We start from the raw sequence: 10,856 nt of genomic DNA on the forward strand, positions 1-10,856 counted from the left end.
GCATTTGTGTTTACTATTTATATTCTCCTGTTTGTGTGTGTGAGTTTTCTATATATATATATATATATATATATAGTATTTAATACCACATCTCATCTTTAAAGTAGGAGTAGTCCATCATTCAATAGGCCAGAACTGCATAATGCATTTTCATTTACCTCCTGCATTTGAATAGTATGACAAGATCACCTGGATATTTACTTAGTTCCAAGGATTGTCACTTGCACCTAAAAATAGATTTAATAAAAATAGATATATGCTAACAAATGTAGCAAAACAAATGCCTCAACACTCTTCATGATCTTATAGAAATCGAGCTACTGTGTACAAAAAAGAGATCAAGATAGAAAACATAGAAAAATGCTTTTAGAGAGAACCGCTATTATCGATTCTAAATCCTCTTACACAGGAAGTAATGTGCTTAACCACATCCACAGTAGCGCTTCCAGAAACAAGGTTGATAGTATCAAATTCATTAGATAAAAACATACAATATTTAGATGTCACTGTAACTTACAGCCTTTATCACTCTTTCTTCAAAACCAACTTAAATGTAAATCAAATGAACCACTTGTAAAATAACGGTGATTATTTATAGTTATTGATTATTAGATCTTAATGTTCAAAATAAAGATTTATTAATTGTGTATTATCCGTGCCAAGCATTATTATGCAAGTGTAGAGCTATATTTTATGAGCAATATAATTATATTTTAGAAACAACATACTTATATTGTATAAGCAATATAGTGCAGCCTATTGTACAAACAACTAGAGGTGTCCCGATATCGGTCCGATATTAGCCTGAAAACGAATATCGGATTCAAATTTCCGGATTCTTTGATATTTTTATTTATTTTATTCAATTGTAGAATACTGTAGATAATTTGGTGAAGCTTAAAATGTATGTAACAAATTGGTTAATAATAAATGAGTCAGTTTTTCTCATCCCTACTGTTGCTGACTATTGTTCTCTGTTTGAGTAACATCACTTGATCAAGCCTTTTCTAACATTCCAAACTACAAAATAAGTATTTTTTTATATTAAAGAAAAAATATAATAAGATTATGTATGATTCACGCTGATATCGGATCAATATCGGTATCGGCCGATACGCAAGGATTGCAATATCGGTATCATAGCGGAAATGAAAAAGTTGTCACGGGACATCCCTACAAACAATATAATTATATCCTACAAACGTGACATATTGTTTGTACAGTATAGTGATAAAAAAATATATGTATTATTACTGTAACTGCACAATGCTTGCTTGTGTTCCACAAACGTGTCACTTTATCACATCAGTTGATTCAGTGTAAACTTATCATCGGCTATTTTTTTCTTATTCATAAATATTATTTTAAGAAAGTAGTGGAACGTCTTCGTTCATGTTTTTCTGCGATTCAAGTGGGAATTTTCCGCTGTCGCCCGTGTCTGCAGACAAAAACAGCTTCGTGGATTTCCGTCTAAACTCGTAAAAACACGGAAGTCTCCGAAATCTGTTGGGTTTTTTTTTTTTCTTTTGCTGTCAGGCAGAAGCAGGAGAAGCTCCGATGAGATGCATCCGTCACATGACTGCGTGGACACGGATAGGACTGTCATTAATGGGCTAATGTAAATTAATATCAAACCACGTTTAGTTTCCAATACTGGTAAGATGTTTTTAATGCTCTTTTTTTTTTTGGACCCACTTTTGCAGCTCGCGCCTGTTGCTAACTAGCTAGCAGGAAGCTAATGTTTGTTTACGGTGATGGAGTGAGAGGGAAATAAGCTAACAGTACGAAGGAGCAGCAGTAGTTTGTTTAGCTTAGCTTAGCTTAGTGCGCGTGCGTGTGCGTGTGTGTGGTCACTAAGGGGCGGGGCTTTATCTGTTTCAGCCACGCACAGTTTGGTCTAGTCATGACATCCATGGAGAAATGTGAAGCTTCGTCGGAGTTGCAGTCACGGTTGTCATCTTTGTCCATCTCATCTTTTCCTGGGGTCACATCCAAGCAGTGTGAAGGCAAAGCGATGGAAAGGTAAATAACCTGTTGCTCCATGGACATTTTTTTTTTTTTTTTTTTTTTTTAACTGTAAAAATGATTAAATCTGCTGCATTTTAACTGTGCTTTGTTGTTAATGTGTCTTTAATTAAACCAGGCTGCAGAACACTATTCTATCAGACTGCTTTAATAAGCAGGCAGACATGGAGGACAGCAGGGAGGCAATAGGACAGCAGGCCACCAGCCATGTATGTGTGATCGTCTGTCAGTCGCTGACACATAATAATAATAATAATAATAAGATAATACAAGCAAAATATTATGTATGTCTATTAATATATGTGTGTTTGTACACTTTGAGGGTAATGAGGAGGCCCCAGCTGAGCACGCCCATGGGGACGTAGGCGAAGAGAACAGCAGCTCTGGGACCTGTCAGACATCCACTGAGATGAAAGGTGAGCACCTGCTGAGTGTGTATCATCATCATCTTCATCATCATCATCATGACCGCCGCTGTCGCTCTGCTTTACATACACGCACTCCATCATCGCACTAATGACTGTTGACTTAAATGGGTATATGTAGTGTTTGAAAGCACGCATTGGAGTAGTAGGCTACAGCGGTGCTTCTCAACCTTGGGGTCAGGACCATTTCTGAACAATTTAAACTTGTTTTTGCTTATTTTTTTTTTCAATTTTTCTGCAACTACACCAAACTTGCCGTCTTTTAATTTATTTTCATCACACTTTTCTTGCCATATTTTTGCCCCTTTTAATGCATTTTTGCTACATTACTCCAATTTATGAAACTACTTCATCAAATCTTAGTGCCATTTCTGCACATTTTTTTCCACTGTCAAGACATTTTTGGCTCTTACAAACCCTCTGCACCACTTTTCCTAGTTAATCTTAATAGTAGAGTTGAGTAACTTTATCGATCCCGCAGTGAGGAAATTTACTGTCATTACAGCTCAGATAAAGTGCAAGAAAAAAAAAAAGACACCCGAAGAAAATAGTGCAATGAAGGAGATCAAACACAACAACACAATAACAGAGGCTATATATAAATAGAAAAGATAATACAAAAAGTATAAAGAATATAGATATATATTCTTATCATATAGGAATATGAGAATATAAGAACGTTTGTGTGCTGACAAAGCGGCCCTAAAAATGGATGGATGGATATTTGTGTGTGTGCTGCCTGAAGGAGCACTAGGTTGTGAGTGTGTGTGCGTGCCTGTTGCCGTGACGACACTGTGTGTGTTGCTGCTGAGCTGTCACTGCATGGAGTTGTTTTGTTCTTCAAACAAAGGTTTTCTCTGCCTTTTTTTTGCTGTGAAGTGAATTTTTAGACAACTGTGTGCATTAGGGATGTAACGATTAATCGTAAGGCAGTTAAAAATCGATTCATAGGTATCAAGGTTCATATCGATGCTGTGAAAATTGAATCGCAGTACTTTTTTTAACCAGCAGAGGGCGCTATCCAGAAGTCATGGCGGCGGGCGAAATCTGCTGATACTTTCTTTCTGGCCAACTTCTACTCTTAAACATATTCATAAATGATTCATTACCCCTTTAGCACCAAAAGAATGTCTGTAATATTAAGTGAATATCTGTAAAAGTCACGTTTTTCTATTAACTCTGTCTGCTAGCATAGCATCTCTTCTTCACTACACTTAGCTGCATGCCAACCGGCCACTGGGTTACCAGCGCCCTCTGCTGGTTCAAACAAATATTTGACGCAAATACAGTGCAGACTGTTTTTTTTTTTTTAAGGTCCAATTGTTAAGTCACAAAATACTTTTTCAGTTGCACTTTAAAAAAAAAAAAAAACTATTATGCAGTTTTGTATTGTTTACTATGGAACCAGAATTTAAATGAATAGGCTTCTTCATTTGTATTATTCCTTTATTTATTTCATTCAAGATTTATTTTTAGTTAAATTGCATTGTTTGAATAGTTCATCAAGGGATTCTTTTGACAATGAAAAATAAAAGGAAAATAGTACAGTATTTTTTCCCCCCAAAAAATAAAGGAATATTTTTCAGTCATTTAAGTACAGTCCCATTTTGTAAAATGAATCGTGAGAGAATCGTATCGTGAACCCAGTATCGTGAATTGAATCGTATCGGGAGTTGAGTGAATCGTTACATCCCTAGTGTGCATAATCATAATCTAGCATTGGTTTGTATCGGGCTGTCGTAAAGCAGTACGTCTTGCCACCGGGTCGGAGGCAGGGAAAGTTGCAAATGCGGTTTTCTGGCCAGAGACAGCTGGGGGGGATGAAAGACCCCCAATCACCCCATAAACACTTGTATTACCCTCACAGGGACTACGAGAAGGATTTATTAAGGTGAAAAAGTTACTTAGTTCTGCTTTAATGTTGCATATGTTGACCCATTATTGTCACTTTTCACCATCCAGGTGCTGGTCATAAAATTAGAATATCGTGAAAAAGTTGTTTTATTTCAGTAATTCCATTCAAAAAGTGAAACGTGTATAATGTATACGTTCATTTCACACAGACTGACATATTTCAAGTGTTTATTTCTTTTATTGTTGATGATTAGAACTGACAACTAATGAAAACCCCAAATTGAGCATCTCAGAAAATTAGAATATTGTGGAGAGGTTCAATATTGAAGACACCTGGTGCACCTGTACAGGCTTTTAAATGGTCTCCAGTCTAGTTCTGTAGGCTACACAAGAAGACTGCTGACCTCACAGTTGTCCAAAAGATGACCACTGACACCTGTACATGCTCATACTTTAATGTTCATACTTTTCAGTTGGCCAACATTTCTAGAAATCTATTTTTTGTATCGGTCTTAAATGATATTCTAATTTTCTGAGAAACTGAATTTGGATTTTCATTAGTTGTCAGTTATAATCAATATTAAAAGAAATAAACATTTAAAATGTGTGTAATGAATGAATGTAATATACAAGTTTCAATTTTGGAATGAAATTACTGAAATAACCCTAACCCTAACTTTTTCATGATATTCTAATTTTATGACCAGCACCTGTATATGACGCCCGTTATTTGACAGTTTAAACTAATTGTTCCAATATTGACACTTAAAACCCTTTTTACCACTTTTTCTGTGGTTTAATCTCATTTCACCACAGTTTACACCATTTTTTGTCACTTTTAACCCATTTTATTTCTAATTAAAACAATGATTTACATCTTTAAGATGACTATATACTATGGCACAAATAATAATACACTTCCTCGATAACAATGAATATTATTTAGATCAAAAAATAAATGTGGTTATCACAGATTCATAGAACAATGGACCATCATTTTGCTGACTTTATGGATGGGTCCCAAAACAAAAAGCTTATAGATGACACCGTCTCCACATGAATGTTCTTCAATATTCATGTCTGTGTTCAACCACCTTCAGGTACAGTGGGGGTCCGCGGTCTCTGGAACTTTTATTTTAGGCGTAGTGGGCTGAAAAGGTTGAGAACCACTTGGCTACAGCACGTGTTTGTTTTACAATTGGAAAGAAGGAGCGTTCACTTAACCTACGTGTATTCACATTTGTATTGCTCTTGGTTTTGCATTATATAAGGCATTTGTTTTTCTTCTTGGATTACCTCCAATGGCCTATAAATCTCATTAGAACTCTCAATTTTCTGTCCCTGGCTTTTTTTTTTTCTTCAAGGGCTCCTAAATATATCATCTTTATGATGTTGCTAAACTTGCTGCTCTCTGTTCCTCCCGATGGCAGCCCAGATGCCACCCCTGGACCCCCCGGCAACATGGACATCTGCTGCACTGAAGGAGCTGAAGGCCAAGCTTCGGGCTGACAAGGACAGCGTGGTGACGGTGTACCGAGGCGACATCATGACGGTCCACGTCCCCACGGTTCCCGAGGCCAAAAAAGTCTGCTGGGAGTTTGCCACGGACGGTTATGACATCGGCTTCGGCATTTACTTCGATTGGACTCCGGTGACGAGCAGATCCATCACGGTGCACATCAGTGAGTCGAGCGATGATGAAGATGAAGAAGAGGAGCTTGAAGGTTGGTTGGAATTTCTTTTTTTAATCAAGAAATGAGGAGTCGTTAAATGAATTTTGGTAATACTTTACTTGAAGTTTATGACATAAGGCCGACATTACGCTGTCATTATTATGATTTTTTGATTCTTCGATGTCGGTTCACTCACTAATAGGGAACGTGTGCTGGGTTTAGATCGTCATGAGACAGGTTAGTTTTACCCTACTGATGATGTGTTGTTGCATTAGTAATGGTGTCATTAGCATGAATAAGGTGTCGTGAAGGCTGTCATTAAGTGTCGTTTGCGAAATTATGACAACTTTGGAGCTATGTTGGCATTTTTTGGGTTAGGTGGAGGTATCTAGTGGGGTTAGATAAGGTCAAGGTTAAGGATAGGGTTAGGGTTCAGTGGTTCCCAGTCTTTGCATTTTGTTTAAATTATGTGTACCCCCTCTTCATCAGAATCAGAAAAAACTTTATTAATCCCCGAGGGGTAATTGGAGCAGCATATTAAAAAAACAACACTAATAATAATAATAATAATAATAATAATTATCATACACACACGTGCAGAAAAAAGGAGCAAGACTACACAAAGAAAATGTGCAAATGAAAGTTATATATTAAAAATAAAAATAATGAATACAAATAAATAAAAGAAACTGATTTTAGATTTTAAGCACTCTTTCCATAATTTCATATGCTTTGTCATTTCTAGAAAATGGAATTTATTTAAAAAATGTACATAATAATAATTATTATGTATTATGTACATAATTATGTTATAATTACTTACTTCAATAGTAAGCAAATGGCTAATTGTTGTCTATTATCGGAAGTGTGATGAAATGGCCTCTACAGCATAAAATAATCCTGTTTCAAAAAAATTACAAGAAAATATAAAAAGATCTAGGAATATTTCACGATTAATTTTATATCAATTGTTAAATCTTTCCAACAAAAAGACTATTCTGGAACAATATTGAGATTTTAATTGTGTGGGGAATTAATTAACTACCAACTTATGTTGCATGCTTGATATTTGGCAAGAAATGAGCAATTAGCATGTGTTGACAGACATGATCATGTGTTATATTTATTTTTTGTAGCCCTACAAGTGCATAAACAAAACAAAAAACCTGTTTTTTATATTATTCGAAATAACTTTAACTATAGAATTGTATACACTGTATGTCTTCATTGAGAGGGTTTTTTTTTTGTTTTTGCACCAGAAGGACATTAATCCAGGTGAGATGAGCCAAAATGACTCCTTTGAGAGTAAAAGTTGTAGACTGCTGCCCTAGGGGTACACGTACCCCTGTTTAAGAACCACTGGGTTAAGATAACGGACGACACTTGATGACAGCCTTCATGACACCTTATTCATGCTAATGACAGGAGTTGACTAATTGGTCGATGCCGTCGTGGTCAACCAAGATTTTCATTGATCAACCAGCAATAATATCAGTTTCAATGCTGTTGAAAAAAAAATGCAATGCACTTATATAGGTGATAGATAGGTGATTTACTATCAAATATAATTTATTTAATGCTTAAACGGCGCAACACAAGCATCCATGATTGAATCAACCATGGATTATCTTTAGATTTGATACGTGGATTATGTAAATAGATCCACTGCTGACTCTGGTGCCGCAGGCACACTGCGCACCTGTGTTTGACGTGCGTTTGTTTCCCCGTGCGCTGATCTGATGTTGACATTAACAGTTGTTTATTGATAAAAGCAATGCTTACCACTAAAACAAAGGTAAATATGTCATTTGTATGAGGGAAAAATAGGTTTTAATTGTCGGTTTCAGGTCGGGCTCTGATATAAATACCTAATGTCTGTCGGACCTGTAGGTTTCACTTTTGTTTTGTCAGGTTCTGGTCGAAGCTGGAATAAGGTTCATATCATAAATGGTCTGTGTTTAAAAGCAAATCGGCACCATAAAAAGCCAAAACAAAATGTTTCTCTTTCGTTTTCTTTCTCCTCATCCTCCTGTGCACCTGCTCATTCATTCTCCATTTTTAAATGTTTTTTTTTTTTTGGTGGACTAATTGCTACGTGTTCCATAGTCTTGGTCTACCAACCATTTCCTTGGTTCACTACAGCCCTACAGGTGTCATGTCATGAAAATGACAGCGTAATGTCAGCCTTTATGTATAAAACTTCAAGTAAAGTAAACCCTGTTTATTACATCACATGGAAACTATTCCACTCGGCATTTCCATTAAAAGCCGATTACACACTTAGTCTAAAACACACCTTAATCCTGTGTTTATGAGCCTGCCTCCAGCTGTGGTCCGAGGCTGCATATGTTGACTTTGTGGTTTATGTGATTTGTATCACAGGGCAGGTCACTAATGGCGACGTGGAGAAAGGCTCCAAAACGCACTCCAACTCCAAACTGGCTGAGATCCTGCCCGTGTACCGACAGGACAGCCACGTGTCCGTCCAGGGGGGCAGCCACGACTTTCCAGGTGAAGGCACATACCTCATAAAGTTTGACAACTCCTACTCCCTCTGGCGAAACAAAACTCTCTACTACAGGGTTTATTACAGTGCCTGAAACACCAGCCCACTGCTTTATGAATGTATGATTTTTGTCGAAGGAGCTTTATTCACAAGAACAACAAACTATTTTCTGATTCTGTCCTTGGAAATAGAATTAAATCATTTAAAAATAAATATATATATATATATATATATATATATGTGTATAATGCAGGCATATATCTTTTTTATGGCTTTCTGCTTGTGTTATCACATGACGTGTGCTGTGCGTATATCGTTTTTGATGCATTCCTGGCTGTAGCGTCTTTTCCAAAAAAAAAAATCTGTCTTTGAAGAAGTCTCACGTGTGCCATATTTCAACGTTTGATCAAGTGCTCGTCGTCATTAAAACATTACTGTCCTCACCTTGTAGCATTTCTATGGTAGCAGTGATCAGGGAACACCTGCAGAGTGTGTATATATATATATATATATTACCATGTAGGTGCATATTAAGCTGTGCTCTAAAGAAATGAGTTCCATACGTGTGTGTGTGTGTGTGTGTATGTGTGTGTTGAATGTATTCGTCGTTCAGTTTGGTAACTTATTTTCCAAATTAAATCTTAATTATATGATGACACAGAATATATCATGAAGTTTATGTCGTGTGTTGATTAATATATATTATATATATATATATATATATATAAAGTTGAATGTATCTAAGCAGTGTGCTTTTCACCAGACAAATCAAAGCCATCCCTTATCACTTAAAGCTCTTATTATGTAAGATTGATTCAATATTTACCTTTGCCTTGCCCTTTAATTAACAGTTTTAAAAGGTATGTGTGTTTTTTGCTCAGCGCAGCAAGAGTAAAAAGTCCCGTCTGTTTGTTTTGGATCATCCTCAGTCTGTCAACATTCATTGGATTTTTGTGTTGAATTGCTTTGTTTTTACACTCTCTGTCTTATATTTTTATTTTTCCAAAGACGACCAAACATGTGGCTGCTACCCATACGAAAAGAAACTGTTTTTTTCTTCTCAAGCTTACAATGTTTGCTGTACTGTGATATCACTGTGTGTTACGCTGACTGCATTACAAAATAAAGAGAATAAATACTATCTGCTTTTCGTGACATTATTTGGAGGCGTTTTTTCCTCAGTCATGTGATTTGATGGTACGTTGCCATGGGATTATTACACACTTTCCTCCCACAAATGGACCATTTGATAATGGCCTTGAAGCACCCTGTGATTACAGAACACTTGGGTCCCTCGTGTTTTCATTAAATTGCAGCAGTAGGGGATTGATGTAATTGTTACACAGGTGTTGATGAATCCAGCTTTTATTTTCAGCGCTCCCCGGAGGGCGTTCGCAATCCTAACTTACAAAGTCACTGACATTCAAAATTGTTCTTCTGAGTTACAACCCGTAATGTAGTTTTTGGAACACTCAATTTTTAAAACTGATAATAGGGGTGTCCATCAGGGTTGGGGTCAATTATAAATGTAATTGTAATTTAATTGTGGTTTACTTTGCTTTTCAGAAAAGCTTTTTAGTGAACTGGATTTAAAGATGCTATTATCCTTTTATGATGTTGCTGCTATGATGTATATTATGCAGCCATGTTTTATTATTCTCTCATGACGTTGCACTTGTATGTATTAATTTCTCCACAGCTCTGTACAGCACGTTGTGATTTTATCTGCAAAAAGAGCTTTATTAATAAATTACTTACTTTGTAATTGTAATTGTCCTGACAATTATACAAAAATTGTCTATTATGATTTAACGCAAAACCAGGGAACCATGTTCTAGGTTCTATGTACAGTTCTACACATATGTAGTTAACAATTATTAGAATATGTTTAAAAAAAGGAAATCTAGGGGTTTACTGACACAAAAAAGGCTCAGACGTCCACACCAAAAATATTAAAACCTATACTTTCTTTAATTAGGAAGCCTAACAAGATGACCAATAGATAGGAAAAAAAAATAATCATAAGTATTTGATTTTTTGTGTATTTTACAGCTGATTTAGGACCAGTTATCATCAGAGATGCTAACAAAGCTAACACAAGAGGAATTTTAACTTTTACTAGATTATTTATTTCAGGCTAAAGTAATTGTGATTAATTGTAATTGAATTTCTGAGAATAAAGAATAATTGTAATTGGAAAAATGCTGGTCACTGTAATCGCAATTGAATTAGATCAACATAGGTAATTGAAAATGTAACTGTAACTGAAAAATGTAATTGACCCCAACACTGGTGTGCATTGCCATGAATCTGACGATACATGATGATCATGATACGATATATCCCGATACTAAACAATACAATATATATTGC

General features: G+C 35.9%; 1 protein-coding gene across 1 annotated transcript; it reads left to right on the forward strand.

The window, feature by feature from the left end:
- The first annotated feature begins 1,511 nt into the window (after window positions 1-1,511).
- Window positions 1,512-8,834, forward strand: tmed8 (transmembrane p24 trafficking protein 8). Its single transcript, XM_028438145.1, has 6 exons — window positions 1,512-1,656; window positions 1,882-2,022; window positions 2,144-2,234; window positions 2,348-2,441; window positions 5,735-6,028; window positions 8,360-8,834. Exons 2-6 carry the CDS (start codon window positions 1,904-1,906, stop codon window positions 8,575-8,577), a joined length of 816 nt encoding a protein of 271 aa, XP_028293946.1. The 5' UTR covers window positions 1,512-1,656; window positions 1,882-1,903; the 3' UTR covers window positions 8,578-8,834.
- The last annotated feature ends 2,022 nt before the right edge of the window (window positions 8,835-10,856 follow it).

This window comes from Gouania willdenowi, chromosome 22 (genome assembly GCF_900634775.1).
Source record: "Gouania willdenowi chromosome 22, fGouWil2.1, whole genome shotgun sequence".
Classification (NCBI taxonomy): Eukaryota; Metazoa; Chordata; class Actinopteri; order Blenniiformes; family Gobiesocidae; genus Gouania; species Gouania willdenowi.

Coding starts and splice junctions, on each gene's coding strand:
- tmed8 (XM_028438145.1), top strand. CDS start 1,904: ATGACATCCATGGAGAAATGTGAAGCTTCGTCGGAGTTGCAGTCACGG. Junction 2,442..5,734: donor GACATCCACTGAGATGAAAG/GTGAGCACCTGC, acceptor TCCCGATGGCAG/CCCAGATGCCACCCCTGGAC. Junction 6,029..8,359: donor TGAAGAAGAGGAGCTTGAAG/GTTGGTTGGAAT, acceptor TTTGTATCACAG/GGCAGGTCACTAATGGCGAC.